Below are 22,965 nucleotides of genomic sequence, written 5' to 3' on the forward strand. Positions count from 1 at the left end.
AACATAGTTTGATCAGAGCCCGGGAGGAGTCATAAAGTGTTTAGGTCATAAAACATACACTAAAGTGTGCAACATTGTTCATCCCTGGAAATGATTTATGGGACATAGATTTACTTCAGTGGCAGAACTTGCCCGGCCCAGCTTCCATCGCATAAGGCAGGGTGCTGTCATTTTGAAGATAACAATGCCAAGAGAGGGCATGGCTCCTGCTTCATTTAAGGGACGGGCAGTGGCGTAGTAAGAGTGAACGGTGCCACCCCCACCGCGTGCCCTTCCCTTTACCCATTTAAACTTTTCTGGTTGAGCAGCATGCCCGTGTCGGTGGCGGTTCACCCTTTGACATTAATTCCTAGGCGTGGGTCATGAAAGTGACATCAGAGAGAGCACCAGTGCTGGCACGGACGTCAACCTCGCACGGGGGGAAGTAAAAAAGGTATGGCGGAAGGCGCGGGGTGCGTGCGCACAGCTAGGAGAGGAGCTGGGGGCAGAAGGGAGGAGGGGTGCTGTGCCCTTAGCAAGACAGCACCCAGGGCGAACCACCCCCCTCACTATACCACTGGGTATGAGGGCCTTGGGGGTCCTGGATAAGGGTATGTGGGTTGGGTTTCATCAAACACCAGGGAAATTTTTTTTTTTTCCACGTTATGTCAGGTCAGGTCAGGTCATTGATGTCTTCTATCCCGCCAATACCTTTCAGTTCTAGGCAGCTTACAACAAGAAATTAGCCTGAGCATTCCCAGGGAGATTGCAAGGTTGATAGCTATAGTATGCATCGGGATCTGGGAATGGTCGATACGGTTTGGTTAGATCATTTAACAAATTTCTTGAATAATATGGTTTTCAGTTCTTTCCTGAAAGTTTTGTAGTTTGGCGTCGTGGTCAGCAGATTTGAGAGGTGGTGGTCTATTTTTGCTGCTCTGGTGGCTAGTAAACCATCATATATTTTTTGCTTGATTGGGGGGTGGGTAAAGTATGCTTGAGTTCTCCTTGGTCTGGATGTGTTTTTCCTGATTAGGCGGTTGTTCAGATAGCTTGGTCCATTTCCATTTAAGGCTTTGAATAGGGTGCAGTAGAATTTGAGTTGTATGCGTACTTGTACTGGGAGCCAGTGTGACTCTTGGAAAACTGAGGTAATGTGGTTGTATTTTTTCAGCGAGTATATTAGTCTTAGGGCTATATTTTGGACTGTTTGTAATTGTTTTAGCATGTTGGCGGGGCATGACAGGTAAAGTATGTTACAGTAGTCTAGAAGTCCTAGGATTAACGCTTGTACTATGAGTTTGAATTGTTCGTTGTTGAAGTATTTTCGGACTTATCTTAAGTTGCGCATGGTTGCGAATGCCTTCTGAACCGTTTTACTGATTTGAAGTTGCATGGTGCAGCCTTTGTCTATCATTATTCCCAGTAGGTTTAGGTTGGGTTGTAAGGGATATGTGATGGAGTTTCTTTCTAGGTTTGTTATGGTTGGGGTTTTGTTTCTTTCTAGAAGTAAGAATTTGGCTTTGTCTTGGTTCAGTTTTAATTTGTGGCCTCTCATCCATTTTGACACTGTTTCTAGTGCAATGTGCAGTTTGTTCGTTGTGTTGGGGGTGGTTTGGTCGAAAGGTAGGAGGATGGTGATGTCGTCTGCGTAGCTTATGATGTTATACCTTGTCTGTCTAAGCATGTGCCAAGTGTGGCAATGTAAAGGTTGAAGAGTATTGGTGATAGTGGGGAGCCTTGGGGGGCTCTGCAAGGGTTGTCCAGAATTCTGATTGTTCATTGTTTGCTTTTACTCTGTATCTTCTTGAGCGGAGGAATCCTTCAAACCAATTGTAGACTTTGCCTGTGATTCCTATTGCCTCCAGTGTTTGTAGTAGGATGTCATGATCTACTAGGTCGAATGCCACTGTGAGATCAACTTGTATGAGTAGCATTTTTTTGCCTTTGCTTAGGTGTTGTTTGCCTGTGTCTAGGAGAGAGACTAGTAGTGTTTCTGTACTGTAGTTGCCTCTGAAGCCTGATTGTGAGAGGTGAAGAATGTTGTGGGTTTCTAAGTATTTGGTAAGAAGTTTTGTTACGAGGCTTTCCATTAGTTTGACATATAGCGGTATTGAGGCTATAGGTCTGTATCTGGATGGCTGATCTGTTGCTTCCTTTGGGTCTTTCAGAATAGGGGTTATGATGATTTCGGTGACTTCTTGTGGAAATTGACCCTCTGTGAGCATGTAACTAATCCACCGCATGAGGTGGGTGCAGAATCTACAGCGAGGACATTTTTGGAAGGGGAAGGGAGGGCCACAAAACCAACAGGGCAAGGGCATGTCAGGTCAGGAAGATGGAGCATTAGAGTACTTCTCCGAAATTTACGGGGGTTCCTGGAATGGAACCCCCACAAATTAAAAAAAAAAAAAAACCTGAAAAGAGGACATGTCTGGGTTTCCCCGGATATCTGGGTTTGGCATGTCTTTAAGGAGTGGTGTGCCCAGAGGGAGGCGTCACCCTTTTCAGCATCAGTGGTCCTCATTCTGGGGTTTCTCCAAGAAGACCTGGATAAAGGTTTAGCCCTTAGATCCCTTAAGGTGCAAGTGGCAGCATTAGTTTGCTTCCGAGGTCAGGTGCAACATTCCTCTCTCGTGGTGTACCCTGACATGGTCTGGTTTTTGAAAGGAGTGGGTCGGCTTCATCCGCCCTCCGGCCAGTCTGCCCGGACTGGAACCTCAGTTTGGTGCTGTGAACATTACAGCAGCCTCCCTTTGAGCCATTGTGTCTGTTGTCTCTTAAGGATTTAACTTTCAAAACTGTTTTCTTGGTGGCAAATGCTTTGGTCAAGGTAATTGCACGAATAGGACCGCTGTTCTGTGAAGGAGTTTTTTGCCAGTGAAAGCATCAAAAGCAGTTTTGATTTGTACCTTTTGGCTCTATACTGCTACATTAATCTGAGGCTTTTTCTCCCTCTTTTTTAGTGCACGCTGGGTTTGAAGAGGGGGTTACCGCGGTGCCACAATCACACAACATTTTGAATCATTATATGAACATATTATATATTGTGCATCCTTGTATAATTTGTTAATAGGACCGTCCAAAAAAATCAGTTAAGGGCTGAATATTGTAACTGGATATGTTATTTGCCACTCCTGAATGCCCAGAAATTCAATACCAGAACCCGGCATTGAATTTCTGGGGTTAACACCAGCAGAGGTCAGCAAAATGCTGATTGTAGCTGGTTCAATATTGGGCCTCTCACTTTTATTATAAAGCACATATTTAGCCAGCTTCTTTTACTCAGATAAATGGACATCTGTTCCAACCAGAAAGTGATGTAACATGGAATTATGTAAATATAATAACTCACCTATATCTTTGGCTCTGGAAGCTAATGGCCGCCTCCACTGTGTGACAAATTTGTATGCATCAAGACGGATTTCAATAATATTGTTAAGTAAGGCCAGAAGTGGTGCTAACGGAAATGCTGCCACAAAGATTGTAGTGAAGCCAAACTGAAGAACTATAATTAAAAAGATGAAGAATTATGAGTCACATTTTAGTCACAAAGTTGGTCATTTTATTAGCTAGCCTCTCATTATAACTTTTGTGCATAATATATGTTCAAAAAATGTCAGGAGATGGAAGGGAATCCTGACAGGCCTACCTTTTGGACCAGTCAGGGCCTTAGGCTTACTTCCAGGTGCATCCTGGGATGCAATGGGTTTGGGCTAAGACTCCGATTGGACCATTTTGAAAAGGTGGGCCTGCTGGCCGGACGAAGAAGGAATACCTCTAGCCGGACTTTCTTCAAAAAGCTATCTGGGGGGGGGGGGGAGAGATCAGGGTTGAGTTTCAGGGAATGTTGGCAGTTTGGGGGGTGTTGGGGGTTCAGGAAGTGGTGTCAGGGGTTAAAAGGTGGTGTCAGGGATTCGAGGACGGTGTCGGCAGGAGAGAGTGGGCAACCCTTCTGCCAGTCTTCATTCCAGGGGGGGCGGTCATGAGGTTGGCAGGGGGAGAAAGTGGACATACTTCTTGCTGGGATTTGGGGGTTACATGTTGGGGGGGTCCTCTACTGCAGTCTGATCGTGGCAAGGGTATTCCCTCCCCCCTCCCCCCCCCGATCTAATGAGCCAGTAGGACTCTCCAAAGTGTGGCTTCAGGAAGTCCTTCCAGCTCAGCTGATTGGGGATTCCCTTGCCGCGACCAGCTGAGCCGGCCGTGTCTACTTTTAACTTTTGAAACCTAGGCTAGCATTTTTCTGGCCTACATTTCAGGCATGTCATGGTCCTAGGGAGATGCTTAGGTCCATTTAAACTCTCTCAAGGTCACATCCAGGTGAAGCCATGCTCATGCCCAGCCTTGGGCGAGCTTCGGTATTCCTACCCATCTCCCTAGACCCGTGACAACACCTACAGTGTAGGCGTCCAGCCTCGGGAATTTTTTTTTCTAAAAACATGCATCTTGATTGGCTGCCAGACGGTGATAGGATGCCTACCATCACCTATAATCAGCCCCATAATGCCAAAAGTTGCATGCCCAACAATGGGCACACTTTTGATATGCACAGAAAAATAAATTGGATAATGAATTCTGAACAGGTGCTAAAAACCAATTATTTAGTGCTATTTAGCAGGCCAGCTAAATAGCACAAATGCTAATATTCTGCAGGAGTTGGTCACTGAATATTAGCGATTAGCGGCTAATGGGTAGCCGGCTATGTCATTCAACTTAGCCAGCTATTCTCAGAATTCAGACTGGTTGCCAGCTAAGTCAAGCAGCCAAACTGACCCACTTAAACTATCTTTGGCTGCTATAAATTTAGCTGGCCAGCACTGATATCAACATGGCCATCTAAGTTTTTAGTGGCCAAAAATAGACCACATATTCAATGCCAATAACCGGAAATGGCCCGGAATTGAATTACTCCCATGATCTTCTTTATAGAACTGCCCCCCAAATAACTAATGACAGATAATCCAAGCATCAGATTACAGACCTCATCCCTGATGTATATTACTCAAAATTCTCTTGTACAGATGCTGCAAACAAAACTTGGAAAGGGAGTATCACAATTCACAAGGATTTTTGTGATCTGAAAACCCAACTCCTTGGGGGAGTGTGTGGCACAGTGTTTAGAATTGCAGCCTCATCACCCTGGGGTGGTGGGTTAAATCCCATGCTGTTCCTTGTGACCCTGGGCAAGTCACTTAATCCCCCATTGCCCCAGGTACATTAGATAAAGTGTGAGCCCCCCCAGGACAGATAGGGAAAATGCTTGAGTACCTGAATGTAAACCACTTAGGTCAGGGGTAGGCAATTCCGGTCCTCGAGAGCCGGAGCCAGGTCAGGTTTTCAGGATATCCACAATGAATATGTATGAGATGGATTTGCATGCACTGCCTCCTTGAGATGCAAATCTATCTCATACATATTTATTGTGGCTATCCTGAAAACCTGACCTGGCTCCAGCTCTCGAGGACCGGAATTGCCTACCCCTGACTTAGGTTATACTTCATAAATTTTTTGTAAAAAAGTGGGCTGAGACCAGTTCATTTCAGATTAATCATCATCTGCATATCAAGTGATGATGTCATTTGGTTCATCCTCTCCTGGTTCTAATTAATCTGGATATGATTATTATCATGATTTGTGAAGAGCATTCCAGATATATATGCAGGGCCGCATTTCCATGGTTTCAGTTATGCCAGGTTTCTGATGGGTGTTACTGTGGGTCTCTACAGGGCAGGATTAACCAATTGGCCCAGTAGGCATGTGCTTAGGGCCTGAAATGGTGAGGGGGGTCCGATGAAGGAGGGCATCAACATTGTTTTTTTCAAACGGCGATGGGCCCCTCCAGCATCGATCGGCAATTCGGTCCCCCCCGATCAGCAACGCCCCCCCCTTGACGGAAAGTAAGACAAGCAAGCAACGTGGGTAAGAAAGGCAACGGGAACTGTAATTTTGCAAGCAGTGCTGCTTGGCCAAAGCTTCCCTCTGACGCAGCTTCCTGTTTCCGCCTAGGCGCATGGTGGGGCGGGGCGGGGCAGGGGGCCCAGTGTACTTGTGTGCCTAGGGGCCCTCGACTAATCCTGCCCTGGGTCTCTATATGGTAGGCGTGCCAATGCTGGGTTACAGTAAGATTCTATAATGGAATCTGGGTGCTTAGAATGTTATAGAATGGGATCGTGCCAGGTGAATAAAGTGATGTCCTGGTGAGAAGGGAAGAGAGAGGGGAGGGACAGGGTTATTTTGTTATTAGGGACATGGGGAAATGCTGGAAACCTTTCACAACAAATCAAAGAGGTTTACAGTAAAATATTCGTATCATAATGGAAACGGACACCATAATTCAGGATAGGAAAGCCTAACAATGGCACCCTAATGTAATAGCCTAGACAAAATAGCTTCAACAAAACAGCCTTGTAACAAAATAGCCCTTAACAAAAAGGTCACCAACAAAATATGAGTAGCTATTGACAAAATGTCTCATGTAGCAAAATAACTCTTGAAAAATTAGCCCCTGTAAGACAATAGCCCTTGACATTTCTTCTCTTTCCATATCTACCATCCATCTTCTCTCTGCATCCTGTGACCAACCCAGCACCAGTGCTGGCTTACTCCCAAAAAAGGCAGCATTAGGAACTTACGGTGCCTTTCCAAAAGAGCTGACCAGGTCAGTAGCCATAGTCAGGAGTTAGCTGGCTACTCCCCAGGCAGTGAAGCTGAGCAAGTCAGGGACTGGTTACCTAGCCACACACAAAGGAGACCTCAGGAAAGGTTAATTGCTGAGCTAAGAAGGTTTACTGTTTTTAAAGAGAAGCCTGTTATTTTGAGACAGTCCCTTAAAAAGCAGTATGGAGGAAGCCAGGCTCCTCAGCTTAGAGAATCAATTCCCCTCATCCACTTCAGGTGCAGCGGGTATGGTTCTTTCAAGCATAAAATGCAGGGCTTGGAACAGCTAGAGGATGAGCTGGGGGAGGAGCAAGAGAAGCAGGTGAAACAGCCTCAGGAGCAGTGCTGGAGGCAGCAGGAGCTGGTGGAAAGGACCAAAGCAGTGCCTTGTTGAGCCATGGTTGAGTCAAGAGGTGGACATGCTTGAAGAAGGACTGGTTTCACCCCAAACCTCCAGGGAACCACCAGATTGGGAAGCCATGGATACCACCTGTGGACCAGAGGAGGTCAGTTACCTTCCTGAAGTTATGGAGGTGGGTCCCTGAAAGGTTAAACCTTTGAATTGTTTTTTTCTTCTTTGCCTGTTTGGTGTAAACTGGGGCGGGGAAGCCGAAGCTTCTATAGGAAGAAGCAGGAAGCTGACTTTGGGGAGTTTAATTTCTTTTCCCCTATCTGTGTTTTGGGAGTTTTTTTTTCTTTTCCTGCATTTCTTTTTGGCTGTGAAGTTTTTTTTTTTCTACTGCTCAGTTTGGCAGTAATTGCAGCCTGGTGTGGACTATTGGGATTGTGTTCCTGGGGAGAAGGCAAGAGCCCTAGAAGTCAGACCAAGAGGATTGGCATTTATTTTGAGGGTTTAAAAAAAAAATAAAAAAATGCTAATTTGTGAATTTCTTCTCCTTTGTGCAAGCCAGACCACACTTACCACTTCAACCAGGAGGAAAAGGAACAACCTTCCTTTCTTTGAAGTACTTACCAACATAAAGCCATTTCAGGACCTGATTAAACCATTGCAAACAACTACAACTCAGTGGTGCAGTTATGGTGTATCTTCTTTCTGTTTGACATTGCATGTTTCTCTGTAAAGTTTTCTTTTTTTGATTTTCGTGGTGTGGATTGCCTTTGTGATTTACAATTGCCAGCCTATTTTGCTTTAAGCCCAGTGAAAGGGCTAAATAAAGACTATTTTTTCTTTTCACTACTTGTTTTGTATGGTGGTGTTTTTGGCTACTACAGCCAGCATACCGGCTGATCCTGGGCAAGCTCCTGGCCAGTGATTACTCCTAAAGGTTACCCTAGTTCCAGGGGAACATGCCAGGGATCCAAATCTAGTCCCCACCAGCACCCTCTACTGTCCTGACTAGAGGCCTGGTGGGCGACAATCCCTATCTGTCCTCTGCGTCCCTTTTCCAGCATTTCCCTGTGTCCCTGTCTCTAACAACAAAATAACCCTGTCCCTCCCCTCTCTTTTCCTTTCCCCCCACACCCCGGGTCCAGCATGTCTCCTTCTCTATCCCGTATCCCCTCCCATGGTCTGACATAACTTCATCTCTCCATCTGTGAGTCCAGCATCTCTTCTTCTCTGTTCCACTCCCCAATCTGGTATTTGTCTCTTCCCTCCTCCAGTCTGTCCTGAACAAGTACCTCAGCTCACAACAGCAACAACAGTGGGACACACAGCAGCAGCATGTGTAAAACAGTCAATGACAGGCAATTTTGTCAGGAGCTCATTTGTCAGAGGCTATATTGTCAGGATTTTTTTTTTTTTAAATCGTCAGGGCTATTTTCTGTTCGGGCTGTTTTGTTGGAGCTATTTTAACCTGGTGCCCTTAACAATGTCAGGTGCAAGGCCAAGAAAAAAAGAGCATGTACTGCCAAAAATGAGGCAACTAGACCAACAAGGACCCTAGAAACGCTTTTCTGAAAACATAGTTTTTTTAGGCCAGCCCTAAATTTCTTATATGATTACTCTGATTGGAGGGATAGGGGAGGTGAATTCCAAAGGTAATGACATGCACAGAAAAAAGTCTAGTGTATTCCAGCCTCAAACAAAAAACAGGGGCAGTCGTAAAACAATGACCATCCAAAGAACATACGAGATCTGGAGGGAGAAATCAGGGAAGCTACATATGAAAGGGAGGCAGTGTGAAGGACCTTATGAGCAAACATCAGGCATTCTCTTATAGATTTTGCCCCTTGGACACCTTTGTCTATCAAGTTTCAAGTTTAATAAAATTTGATAAAATAGCTTATCTGGAATTACTAAGCGAATAACAATCCAATAATTATACAAATTAAAGGTGATGTGTCAAAACCATGCGAGACAATTACGCGCAGGACATCAACGCGCCAGATTTAAACTGAATTTTAAAGTGCTCTGGGAGAACCCCCCCTCCCATTACAGAGGAAACTGAACTTTTCCCTAAAAATAGGGAAAAAGCCTGTTTCCTCTATAATGGGGGGTTTCTAACTGCAGTGTCAACACTACTAAGTTAAGTGTGATGGTTCCCCCACACACACCCCCCTCAGAGTGTTTTAAAATTCAGTTTAAATCTGGCACGCTGATGTCCTGCGCACGATTGTCGGACTGGCTTTGGCTGCGCGCAATTGTGTTGCGCGGTTTAGTCTATGAACCAAATTAAAACATGAATTAAACATTTAAAACTAACAGGGGTACATGTCACATCGGTTCACAAGGAAAAAAAAGAGAAGAATTACAATCTCTGTAAGGAAAGAAACAAATAAGGTAAGAACATCAGGGAATAAGGGAAAAGGAAAAAGGAAACAGAATAAAAGAGATAAAAAGAAATAAAGGAAGAGCACTATACCTGAAAATTGTAGCAGAGTTGCTGAAATAAAAGTCCTAGGAAGGAATGCTGCCAAAGGAAATTTAGCAATTATAGGCATCTTTAAAAAGGAAGCTCTTACGATTACTCTTGAAGTGGTCTATGTTCCTATCTTCTCTTAGGTATAAGTGAGAGGGTTTTCCATGTCTGCGGTGCAATAACCGATAATATGCTTTGCCTGCGTCTTCCGGTAATTTTTAATGATGGTACTGTCGGAAGATGTTGATCCATTGAATGAAGCGGACGTGTTGGGCTGTACAGAATTAGTAAATTATGTATGTATTGAGGCTCCTTAAAGAATAGCATTTTGAATGTCAGTAGTATGGTTTCATAGGAGATTCTATGCGTAATTGGGAGCCAGTGAGCTTTTTGCAAAAGAGGAGTAACGTGGTCGTACTTCTTAGCCTTTGATATAAGTTTGATGGCGTAGCTGGTTTTAAGAAAGGTTTGGACAAGTTCCTGGAGGAAAAGTCCATAGTCTGTTATTGAGAAAGACACAGGGGGAAGTCACTGCTTGCCCTGTATCGGTAACATGGGATACTGCTACACCTTGAGTTTTAGCCAGATACTGGTGATCTGGATTGACCACCGTTGGAACGGGCTACTGGGCTTGATGGACCATTGGTCTGATCCAGTGAGGCTATTCTTATGTTCTTATTTTCTTATGATCTGAAGCCTTTTTTTTGTCCTTATGATTTCAGGTTCATTTAAAATTTGATTATATTGCTTATAATACTTCTAAGTGATGTACACTTTAAAATGGGGTACATTATTATAAAATAAAGTTACACCAATGAATAGAGAGTTACAATAATCAAGTTTTGATATGATTAATGAATGGATTAGAATGCTTAAAGATTTAGGTTCCAAAAATTTAGCAACGGATCAAATCATACGCAGACAATAAGAACAAGATTTTACTATGTTGTGGAACTCCTTACCTCTGTATATAAGGGAAGAGAAAAATTTAGCCAAATTTAAGAGAAATTGAAAGACTTACCTTTTCTTTTTTTTATAAATCTTTATTCATTTTTAAATCTTATAAGTGTGACAACAAATCATATACTTACCTTTTCTGGGATGCATATGACTCCTAAGCAGATCCTAAATATGGTCAGATTTCTTTGATAATTCTAATTGCTTCCCCTTCCTATTGTGGTCTCCCTTTTTTGTATTCTTTTCTTTAAATTTGTAGTTCTCCCACCTGTTTCTGTTAGTCAAATGTTTGTTCAGTGGAAATTTGTCAAATTATGTTTAATCAAAATTTTAATAAACCTGAAACTTTTTAATAATAATTTAATACTCCACTGATGTGTTCATGGAATGACAGTCGCTGATTTAAAATATCTATAGAATAGGCCCACAAGAGTCACCCATGTGGCCTCTTATGTCTGGTAAAGAGTAGGATACCCTGGAAAGGCTATTCACATTCTCTGTTTTCCATTTTCAATACATAAAAGAATAAGCTATAAACTTTGCTATACTCATTTCTAGGTATTCCTCAAAGAGCCCATAAGGATTCATCGGCTGAAGGTTGTAATCCTTCTCCCACTGTAGTATACTGGCTTTATTCTCAGTGCCATGTTCTTGTTGTAGTCTTCTCCTGGTCCACCAGTTCTGAATTATCCTGCAGGTTTTGGAAAAAAATATTGTAGAGAGAGATAGCAAGAAACGTATTAAGTGAGTTTGATAAAAAGCATTAACTAATAACAACAAGTTGTTTGATAAACTTTACTACTAAGCATGCAAATTCAGCATCAAATACTGGACAGTTTTGATATTAACGCAGTTACTAAAGCAACCCTACAATAATGGCAGAAAAGTGCTAGTATATATACATACACAAGCCTCAAACATTTGAGGAGGAAAGAGTTCTCAGGGCCAGTGACAGAGCTCACAGGAGCGGGGATGTAGACAGGGACAAACTTTGCCTATGTCATTCTCTAGTGTGCTCCTAACTGCCTACAATTAGGTGCATAAATGAAAGTATTCTATATCCCGTCTGCCTAAATGCCTGACACATCTCTGACTTGACCCATCAACAGCGTGCCGGACAAAGGTGCACCAACAATCCCGTGGTGACATCTGTGCGCAGGACAGATGTGTGCCGCCTTTCAGGGCTTCCCCTTTGCGCTGTGAGGGGGGTTGGGGAGGAACCCCCCACCACACTGACAAGTACTCATGCTCCTTTTTGGGGGGGGAATCCCCCCCAATACAATGAAAACTTCCGAAGACTAAAAAATGGGAGTTTTCACTGAACCGGGGGGGGGGGGTTCGCCCCCAATCTCCCCCCTCAACGGCAGAACGAGCACTTGTAAGTTTACTGGATGGGGTGGGAAGGGGGGATTCCCACCCCCACCCCACTCACAGCACAAACGGAAAGCCCTCAAAGCCAAGGAAACGGTGGCACGCGTTTGTCCTGTGTGCAAATGTCGTCGTGGGATTGTCAGCGCCTTTGTCCAGCACACTTAAGTTATAGTATCCTCTGACTCACCCAAGCCACTCCCATATCCACACCCCTTTGAAGTTGCACATTCTAGAATTTGAGTACAACGCAAAGAATAGCGATTAAGGGCGGTTGCACACATAGCTGTTAATTAGTGTCAATTAAAGCTAATTATAGCCAATACTGTCCGTTAACGTCAATTGAATTAAGTTGCATGCACAACTGACCTTATTCTATAAACTGCATGTGCAACTTTGTATGCTAAGCCCTAAATACTCTATAGGGCACCCAAAAAATCAGCACTGAAAAAAGCGCTTTTCTATAAGCCACGTTTAAAGTTAAGTGCTGTTTACAGAATAGCACTTACTCCTGGGAATCACGACTAAATTTAGGCACAGCTATTTGCACCAACAAAAACATAGTGTAAATGCCTGCACCTAAATTTATTTATTTATTTTTAAAATTTGTACACCATTTTTATCCATTTTATTTAGGTGAAGATATCCTTATTCTATAATTATGCTCGTAATGTCAAGTGACACCCCAATCTGCCAATGACCCATCCATTTCTGTGCCCCCCTTTTTGGCTCATGTGCAAAATTTGGGCATGAATCCCACCCCAAAATTTATGCACGTAACTTTCAATTGATTTTAATTTTAGCAACAATAATTGCTTGTTAAAATGCCAATTATCAGTGCTAATTGCTTATTGTTCAATTAAAATCGCATGCACGGTTTGCGTACAGGACCAAAATTGCTCGCACAGCTTTTAGTGCTTTTTATAGAATTTGAGGGAAAGCGTAGTTAGGCACCCAATTTTATAGAATTAAGGGGAATGTGGGATTTATTTTGCAAAACCTTTGAGGGCAGGTCTACAAATTGTTGTCTATTGGGAGCCCAAAGAAAAGTAGACATCTACAGCAGACTCTCAGTTATCCGGTACCCATGGGGATTGGTAGATGCCTGATAACTGTAGTTTCTGGTTGCTTGAGAGTTACTGTAAAAATAGTTTTGTCTCCCTTCCCACCTCACTTTATCAGCTCCCACACCCACTTTTTCTCCCCCTTCTCCCCCACTTATGGGTCTAGCAACCATCATCTCCCCCCCCCTTGCACCCTGCTGGACCCTCTCCCCCCTCCCCATCTGCCCTCCCTCTCTCCACGTAGGTCTGGCCTTCTGGACCCCCCTCACTTACAGCCTGTTTTCAGCTCTGCCTTTGCTGAACAGCTACCACTGCTGCTTCAGGTAACGGAGGGAAGGAGGGGGATTTGTGGCTCAGAACCACTGCCGCTGCTTTAGGGCTGGAGGGAGGGCTAGAGGGAGGGGGGTTCGCGGCTCAGGACAGCTGCCATTGCTGCTTCGGGGATGATTTTTTGTTCAACCATTTTTTTGCTAGTTGGGTGAGAGTGCCGGTTGCTTGAATACCGGTTAGTTAGAATTCTACCGTACAGTATATTTCTTTATAGAAAGAAGGTCGAATTCATGCCTGTATTTTAGGTACAAGTGCTTACAGCATCTACAAATAAGCTCACACCTATGTAGATTGCTAAAATCATTCTATAATTACGCATGTAACTTTTCTCGTCACCCATGCTCTGCTCAGACTCCGACCTTGTTGTCACACACCTTCGCAGCTGACGCTGTTGCACTTAAGCACCAAACTAATGAATAGCACATTGCTGGATTATTTGGTTTTATGCATTTGCATGTACTGTACACATTTGAACATGAATGCTAGTACTGCAATCATTCGTGCACATTCTTGCCATCTAAATGTTGACATCTCTGAGTCCACCAAGCTTGTTTACTCTGCTGAGTGAATAAGAACATAAGAATAGCCTTACTGGGTCAGACCAATGGTCCCATCAAGCCCAGTAGCCCGTTCGCACGATGGTCAATCCAGGTCACTAGTACCTGGCCAAAACCCAAAGAGGAGCAACATTCCATTCAGAATCCTAAAGCAAGATTCCGGAACCCCAAACAGTAGCAACATTCCATGCTACCGATCCAGGGCAAGCAGAGGCTTCCCCCATGTCTTAATAACAGACTATGGACTTTTCCTCCAGGAATATTAGGCAAGCACAGTGCTTCGTTGTGGGATGCTAACTTTTAAAATACTTTTCAAGAAAAGGTTGGATAAGTTCCTACTGGAACAGAACATACGCAGGTAAGGCTAGACTCAAATAGGGCACTGGTCTTTAACCTTAGGACTGCCACGTGAGTGGACTGCTGGGCACGATGGACCACTGGTCTGACCCAGCAGTGGCAAATCTTATGTTCTTAACCTGCAGTTTTCCATTGACTCTATGAAGCATATCTACTCACGGGTAACCCAGTTCCATGAAATTATTCCAGGTCTGCTTTAGCACCATTATAATACCCATCTGCATACAGAGATCAATAAGGCATCCACTTGGATGGCACTGAGGAAGAAAAACAGAAGGACACCATTTACTACTTTATGAAGCAGGCAGCACATTTTTAAGAGCTGCTATAATTCTACATTGGAAATATTTACATCATTTTTGTACCTCTAATTTTCGCATTTCACATTCGGTATTTTTGGTGCTACAACCTATGGGTCTGCCACTACGCATCTGCTGACCTCGGTTACCAGGACAGTCTGAAAGCAAAAATTTGCATTTCGACTAGGGATGGACACCCAGAAATTTTTCATTTTCATGTTTGTTTGTTTTTTCTTTTAGGGGTAGTGGTGAACATGAATGTTGTTAAGAGTGCGCACTATGATGACAATTTTGTAAAGTGATGACAAACGTTAAGCACCACAAAGGGACAACCTCGTTCCAGTTCTCTAACAGCTTTAGGTCACTCCTAATCAGTGACATAAGTAAGGGGATGCGAGGGTGCGGTCCACCCCGGGCGCAGTCTTCCTAAGGGCATGGTGCCCCTCTTTCTCTTCGCACCCCTGCTCCTTTCCTTGCCATGCGCGGGCACCCCTTGCCTTCTCCCATACCTTTTTTACTTCCCCAGCATGAGGTTGCTGCCTGCATCAGCACTGGCGCTCTCTCTGATGTCACGTTTGGGACCCACGCCTAGGAAGTGAAGTCAAAGGGCAAGTCGACACTGACGTGGGCATGCTGCTCATGCTGGAGAAGTTAAAAAAACTATGGGGAAAGGGAAGGAGGCGTGCACACGGTGGGGGGCAAGAGGGGGGGAGGGGCACCACCATCCCCGATGCTGCTCACGGGAAATGGTTGGGGAGGGAGAACTGGTAAGAGGGTATGTCGTAGAATGCCATGTGACTAGTCAGGCAGGCACGTCAGCTCAACTTGCAGGTGGTAATGTAATTTGCTTTTGAAATATTTAATAGTTAGTGTTTGAAAAAAATAAGTGTGGAAACTTTTTAAAGATCCCTCCTAGAATAGTAACGTAAATCCACTTTGGCATGTCTAATAGTAGACCCAATTACTTATGCCATGTGGACCTTGCAATGAAAACTGCTAGCTTTCCATGTGGCGTGCATCACTAAGCAACATGCTCATAACATAAGAACATAAGAAGCGCCATCTCCGGATCAGACCTTCGGTCCATCAAGTCCGGCGATCCGCACACGCGGAGGCCCTGCTAGGTATACACCTGGCTTATTTTATAGCCAACCATATCTTTATATGCCTCTCTCAAGGAGATATGCATCTAGTTTGCTTTTGAAGCCTAGGACTGTCGATTCCGCAATAATCTCCCCTGGGAGAGTATTCCAGATGTCAACCACTCTCTGTGTGAAGCAGAACTTCCTGATATTAGTCCTGAACTTGCCCCCCCTTAGCTTCATTTCATGTCCTCTTGTCCGTGTCAAATTGGACAATGTAAATAGTTTTTTCTGCTCTATTTTGTCGATTCCTTTCAGTATTTTGAAGGTTTCGATCATATCCCCACGCAGTCTCCTTTTCTCAAGGGAGAACAATCCCAGTGTTTTAAGTCGATCCTCATATTCCAGTTTCTCCATACCCTTCACTAGTTTAGTTGCTCGTCTCTGCACCCTCTCCAGCAGTTTTATATCCTTCTTTAAGTAGGGAGACCAATGTTGGACGCAGTATTCCAAGTGGGGTCTGACCATTGCCCTATAAAGCGGCATTATAACTTTCTCCGATCTACTCGATCTACTCCGATCTACACCCATACTCTTCCCAGATTCTGTGCCCAAGTACGTGTCTCCCTATGGCAGCTATTTACCTTCTGACCAGCTCCTTCCTCCTTCCAGCCGCAATCAGTTCTCTGCACAAAGCCACGAGCAGCGGCTCCTATGCAAGTCCTGCAACTGAGCTGGAAGCTTTCCTTCTAATGTGGGAGGAGCTTCCTCTGACATCAGAGGGAAGACTTCCAGCTCAGCACGTAGGAGCCACTGCCGGCGGCTTAGTGCATAGAACGAATGCAGCTGGAAGGAGGAGGGAGCCGGCCAGAAGGTAAACACCTGCCAAAGGGAGGCACTTACTTGGGGCACAGAATGGAGGGAGGGAGAGAAAGGCATTGGGATATAGCAGGGAGGGAGAGGGGCGAGTTGGCACTCGGGAGGGAGGTAACACAAATTTCCGCCAAAGAATGGAAGGAAGGAGGGAGGACAGTGGCATGAACTTTGGACACAGAATGGAGGGAGGGAGGGGAGCATGAGCCATAGGATAGAAGAATGGCAGGAGTGAGGGAAAGAGATGCTGAGGTGGGGAAGAGAATAGACAGTGTGAATTGGATGTCTTGAGAGAGAGGGAAAGAGCTGGTATACATGGGAAGATGAAGAAAGAGGAGAATTGTTGGTCATAGGGAGGGAGACAGAATTATTGGACATGGTGGGAGAGGGATGAGGAAGAAATGAATGGGGAAGAGAGAGATGAGAGTGAGTAATGTTAGATATGGTTGCTGAGAGGGAAGAGTGGGGTGGATAGACGGAAAGGGATGCAAGAGGGGCCTCAAGGAGGTGGAAAAGGTGGGAAGAATGCTAGGATCCGAGGTACATACAAATTCAACTTAAGAACGGTTTAAAAAACGGAACCTGTTCTTAATCCGGGGACTGCCTGTACTGTAGATATCGTCAAAAGACAAAGTCAAAAGACATTGAATTGTGATTTAGGTATACTGGACTTTATTATCTATACATAAAAAAAGCCAGCGTTATCAACACTGTACTGTAGATATGACACTAATACTTTTCTATAATACAACTTATCCTTTAGCCGAGGGGTCAAATGCAGACATTAGATGGGGAGAAGTTGGGTGGTAGAGTGTGAGCTGGGATAAACAGATGGGAGGCTAAACAATCACAGTAGTCAGGGTTTAAAATATTAACAGCGGAAGACCACAGTACAAAAAAACAAGTAAATACTCTACATTCAGTACGGCTGTTACCTATAAATCATTGAAATGTAGAGTTGACCTTAATAATGAAAATTATACAATAAAACCATCACTAACCTCTTCCAGTCTCCATCTGTTTAGAAGCCTCAAATAAGCGCCTGGACGTCCTGTAAACCTTTAAGATAAAAGAACACATGCTTCTCGTCCTGAACAGTACATATCACAGGCTTTCATGTACGGCAAAGAGACACTCTCGCCACAATGCTAATGGCAAAATACATGAGGGAAAGAGGCAAAATGGCCAAAATGGTCTGTTGCATCAACTTTTCTTGGCGGGATAAACTTACAAACATGCCTTCTCATTGATCTCGGTCTTATTCACTGGCATCAATTGTCCTCAAGGGAATCGAAGGACCAAACCAGAAAAACACAAGCCATTGTCCCCCTCCTTTACAAAGCTATGCGGTAATAGCTCGGATGCCCATAGGAATTCTCTGAGTGTCAGAGCTGTTACCACTGTGGCCGGCGCTAGAAATGCTAGTGCAGCCTTGTAAAGGAGGGGTTGTATTTATACATCAAAAGATCAACTAGAATATTTCTATAATTGATTGCACCTCGTGGAAAAGCCCAGTTTCTTAGCATTGTAATCTGCTCTGAACTTTTGTAATTAACACAGAAACATAGAAACATGGCGGCAGATAAAGGCCAAATAGTCCATCCACAGCATCCACTATCTCCTCCTCTCCCTATTGGCTAAGGTTCTTTACACCTGCATTGTGATGCCATAGAACTTTAAGGTTATAGAAACATAGTGCACATAAAATATAAGGAACCTTGTTTCTTCAAAGGTGATAACCATATAACAATTCAAAAAATAATCACCTTATTTCCACATAAATAAACAACCAAATACTTTCATGGTCACACAGTGACTCTAGATTTCTAAGTGAATGCTCAGACCCATAACCAAACTCTAGTGAAAAGTCCCGGAGTCATAATGGGCGGGAGGGTGGGAAAGCCACCTCGGAGGACCGGAAACCATTAAGAGGTCCTCCGAGAGCCCTCCCTTATATACTCCCACCCACCAATCCCTCCCTTATATACTCCCACCTGCCCAATCGGAGGTCGATCCCATGGTGGGAAAGACCTCCCCCGCTGCTGAACACACTACCCTTCCTAACTAATCCCCCCACTCTCGCCTAACCGACGGGCGACCCCGCAGGCTTCCCAGCTCCACGTTAATGTCGCCCGTCGAAACTAGCTCTCGGGCTTTGTATAACAGCAGAACCTGGAGCGGCCCGCTTCCCCAAAGCAAGTACTTCCACCCCACCCCTCATACCCCTAACCAAACCAAGGAGACTCTGAAACCTGTGTGGTGAAAACTTGGCCGCAGCCCTGTTTATTGAAAAATAAACATATTCAAATAACATATTAACATATCTTAAATAAACATCTTTAAATAGCATTAAATAACATTAAATAAATAAATAAATAGCATTTAAATAGCATTAAATAAACAGCATTAAATAACATATTATCAAATTATAACAACACAATGGTATCACCATTGTGCCCCTGATCCCGATCTACCATCACAGATGTCAAAGGCCCCAGACCCCGCCGTCTAAGCAAGGGTCCGAGGAGTGGCATGTCCCCACATGCCCCATTGTCCCGGGTCATCCGACCCACCAGGCACGGCTCCCAGCCGGCCCACTGCTCATCCCTTGATGAGCCCAGCAGCCAGGACCTCGGGATACCACCACAGGCCCTTCCTAACTTATCCTCACCTCTCGCCTAACCGACGGGCGACCCCGCGGGCCTCCTAGCTCTGCGTTAATGTCACCCGTTGAGACTAGCTCTCGGGCTTTGTATTCTATAAATGGGTACCTGTAATATGCATTCTTGTAACTTATTCTATAACGAAAAGGATTCTCAAATTTTTCTTTACAGAACACCGGTGTAAAAGTGTTAAACACCCCTAGAATTAAGGCACAATCACATACACCAGTCCTACACCATTGAAAATTAATTTAGAAACCTCTGCGGTAGAGAATGACACGGTGACAAAATTCATCACCGTTCCCGTCCCCGCGGATAACCGCGGGAAATAATCCCATGTCATTTTCTAGTGTCTATTTCAACCTCGGTCCTTCTACACCAGCATTCTTCAAAGCAAAGCTTGCGGGTCTGTGGCTGGGCCCATTCATACTCTGATTCTTCCCTCTCTCCTTAAAGAATGACATGAAGATGGTTTACCGCTGTTATCCACGGGGACGGGAACGGTGATGAATTCTGTCACCGTGCCATTCTCTACTCTGCGGCATGTGCTAATCAGCCTCATAAAAGAGGCCCTTAGTCAATTGGTGTGGTCCAATTGATGCAGCTGTTTCATTCAGTTCACCAGTTAAGCAGGGATTGAACTGAATGAATCTGCCGAATCATTTTTAGGCTGTGATTTAATTGAACAAGTCTGCTGCATCGATTTGTATATATTGGACCATATTACTTGATTAGCCCTTTCCTTTACTAACGCGTAGCGTGGGTTTTAGCGCTGGCAGTGGCGGTAACCGTTAGTAAAGGAGGGGGTAAGTTTAACAATGTCATATGTGCTAGACCATTTATATAGCTGACTCCCCCCCCCCCCCAATGCAGGTACATTGCTGAAACACAGCTCATGTTGGGTCCTCTAATTAAAATTAGTTCCTCCACACCGTATCTATGGAGAGTGATGAAATAATCAATACTTGAAAGCTCTTTATTAATATAATTTGTATATAAGACTCAACACAAGCTGTGTTTCGGCTTTTATGCCTTCATCAGGAGTCCATATCGGCTAATTCCCAAAAAAGGATTTATATGAGAATAAATAAAGAGCTCCTCCTGCATCCTTGGATTGGCTCAGGTGAAGCAAGGGCTGATCCTTTACGAGAAGATTGTGAAGGTTTCACTTCAGTCTCTTTTTCTAGTGCTTGCACTGGGGGGAGGGGGGTCCTTTCTTGGACTTAAGTGATAACCCTTTGATCCATCTGGGGAATGAAGAGAGCCGACTGCAGAACAAGAGGCGGGTCTTCTAAAGCAGATGTTTGATATCTCAGCCATGCAAAATCTTTAGTTGTTGTAGCTGTTTACTGTAGGGAGTGGAAGGCAATTGAATATAACACACACACACCCCGGGTTATATCTGAGTGAACCTTTTTCACCCTTTTTGGGGTGGAAAAAGGTTACCTCAGTTTATATTCGAGTATATATGGTAGGTCTGGGGAATAATATATATGAGCAGAATTGAATTTTCATATCATATCTTTATTTTTTCCGTGTTCCTCTGCCCACGGGAAAAGACAATGCAAAGTCCAAAAACACAGTATTCATTGGAGATAAAAATATACATTCAGGTTTTTTGATCTTTCTGGTCGACAGGGACAACAAAAATAATACCCTACCGGTGGGCTTAACAGCTAGGCAAGTTCCTGAAAAGAGCCACCTTCTATTCCCCTTCTTTTGCTAAGCCACAGAAGAGGTTTCTACTGTGGCCCAGATGCTGATAGAATTTCTATGAGTGTCGGAGCAGCGTTGGAACATTTAGTGCTCTGGGCCGCGGTAGAAACCTCTACCGCAGCTTAGTAAAAGGGGGGATGGTGTGTAAGCAGAAAATATGATTTGAGAGGGGTGGATGATTAAGTAAATCATATCAAATCAATCCATTTTTAAGTACTGTTTAATCTTGCCCATACTTCAGCCAAAGGCATGCTATGTCACGAAATGTCATGATCGTACACTCTCTTTCCAAGCGGCCTCTCTTGACAAGGTCTTCCGTCACTTTCATTTTCACTTTCTTTTTTTTTTTTGGATAAAAATCTTTATTCATTTTAAAACTTACAATAAGTTGAAACATTTTAACATCATATATAACACTTAATAATCGGCAATAATTCCAGTCATATAACATTATCTCTCTCCCTTCCCACCCTTTCATAACAAATATAAAATATAAATACCATATTATAAAATTTCCTTTTTTTCCCTATCATTCCTATATATTAGCTGATAGCTTAAAAAATTACCCCCTCCCCAAATATTGAATTTATAAATTTGAGGGAAAAATGGTATCTATTCATTACAATATTTTGTTAATGGCTCCCACACATCTTGAAACTTCCTTAAATACCCCTGCTGTGTAGCTATTGCTCTTTCCATTTTATATATATGGCATAACGAATTCCACCAAAAATTATAATTCATTCTATTACAGTTCTTCCAATTACATGTAATTTGTTGTATGACAACCCCTGCTTGTTATTCAAAGATATCTGACTCTTTGGCCTCATTGACATGCCAAATAATATAGCATCATTTTTTTTCATTTTCACTTTCATACTCTTACTTACATTTCAGAAGTCAACTAAAAACTTAGCTCTTTTCAAAATTCATAATCAATTAGATCTTCCCGATTCCTCTATTTTGTATAATTAATTAATCTTTTGTAAACCGCATTGAACTCTATGGTTATGCGGTATAGGAGGTTAAGAGGAACAGATGCGTTCTTACCTGCCCAGGAAGAATGCAATGTAAAAGGTAGAACTGTTCAGATTGACAAACTGAAAAAGAAACATTTTCAAAGTGAAGCTGTTCTCCCACTCAGACTCTGTACGAGGCTGCTCTGTGGAGAAAAGAAAAGGAGAGCGGTCTCAAACTCAAACCCTTTGCAGAGCCACACGATGGATTTGGAGGTACTTGGAGGGTTGCAGAAAAAATAGCCAATGTCTTATTAAAGAAATGACAACTTTGCATGAGGTAAACCTTGTTATAGTTTATAAATCTTTCCTTAATTGCTTCTGATAAGTTCAGCTATACACAGCTCAAAGCAGTGCAACATGCAGAAAGTGAAGTTTAGAGAGTTTTTCACTTTCTGCTTTCAGCTGTGTATAACTGAAATTATCAGAAGCAATTAAGGAAAGATTTATAAGCTATAAAGAGTTTTACCTCATGCAAAATTGTGATTTAGATTCTAAAGTATCAACTGCAAGAGACAAGATTTTGGTGTAGTCCTCTAGGCTTTTTTGTAGAGGAGAGAATCAATATCCGACTTGTGCCTGGAAAACTTGTGCCTTAAGTGTCCGGGGGTCGCGTCCGCAACCGCCTTCAGCTCTTACCTCCTCCAGCACCGGACACAACCGCCATCTTACATCAAGCAGTCACCGCCAGGAGAAGTGCCGAATTTCGCGAGAGTTCACGAGATTGTGTACACACGCACAAGCTGCACTGCCTCCAATGGTTACCTTATGTTCTGGAACGTTGCCCGCCTCACTGCTGTAACCTCACACAAGCCGCTTTCTTGCGCCTGTACACGATTGTCCTCTCCACTTCACCTCACAATCGCGTACAGACGCAGGAAAGCGGCTTGTGTGAGGTTACAACAGTGAGGTGGGCAACGTTCCGGAACAATGGTTACATACCGAGGACCTCAAAATAGTAGCAGGCGGGCCGCATAGGTCCCTTGGTCCGCGAGTTTGAGACCACTGTTGTAGCCAGACTAATAAGGCAGGAACACTGGAATGCAGATTCTTGAAGATAGAAAGGTGAGGTGAATAGAATGACTTCAAACCAAAAAAATGCACAAAAGAAGAACAGACCAACTTGTATCTTTCTTCTTATTTCTTTATTGAAATTTCTTCATTCATTCTAATATTCTTGCTCCAAGCAATACTGCCCGACGGGACCCGTTTCGCCAGCAAT

General features: G+C 43.7%; 1 protein-coding gene across 10 annotated transcripts in view; it reads right to left on the reverse strand.

Annotated features, from left to right (window-relative positions):
• Positions 1-22,965, reverse strand: part of ANO4 (anoctamin 4) — a 207,152-nt gene that overhangs the window by 21,016 nt on the left and 163,171 nt on the right. For 9 of the 10 annotated variants that reach the window (XM_033953171.1, XM_033953170.1, XM_033953169.1 and 6 more), the window contains 5 exons: positions 21,778-21,889; positions 17,350-17,407; positions 14,254-14,351; positions 10,967-11,109; positions 3,335-3,487 (listed from right to left, as the gene is read on the reverse strand). In XM_033953171.1, the coding sequence (XP_033809062.1) occupies positions 3,335-3,487; positions 10,967-11,109; positions 14,254-14,351; positions 17,350-17,407; positions 21,778-21,889 (564 nt within the window). The remainder of the gene's footprint in view (positions 1-3,334; positions 3,488-10,966; positions 11,110-14,253; positions 14,352-17,349; positions 17,408-21,777; positions 21,890-22,965) is intronic. The other variant, XM_033953168.1, reaches the window with a different exon arrangement.

The sequence above is a fragment of the Geotrypetes seraphini genome, chromosome 7, assembly GCF_902459505.1.
Source record: "Geotrypetes seraphini chromosome 7, aGeoSer1.1, whole genome shotgun sequence".
In the NCBI taxonomy this organism is placed as follows: Eukaryota; Metazoa; Chordata; class Amphibia; order Gymnophiona; family Dermophiidae; genus Geotrypetes; species Geotrypetes seraphini.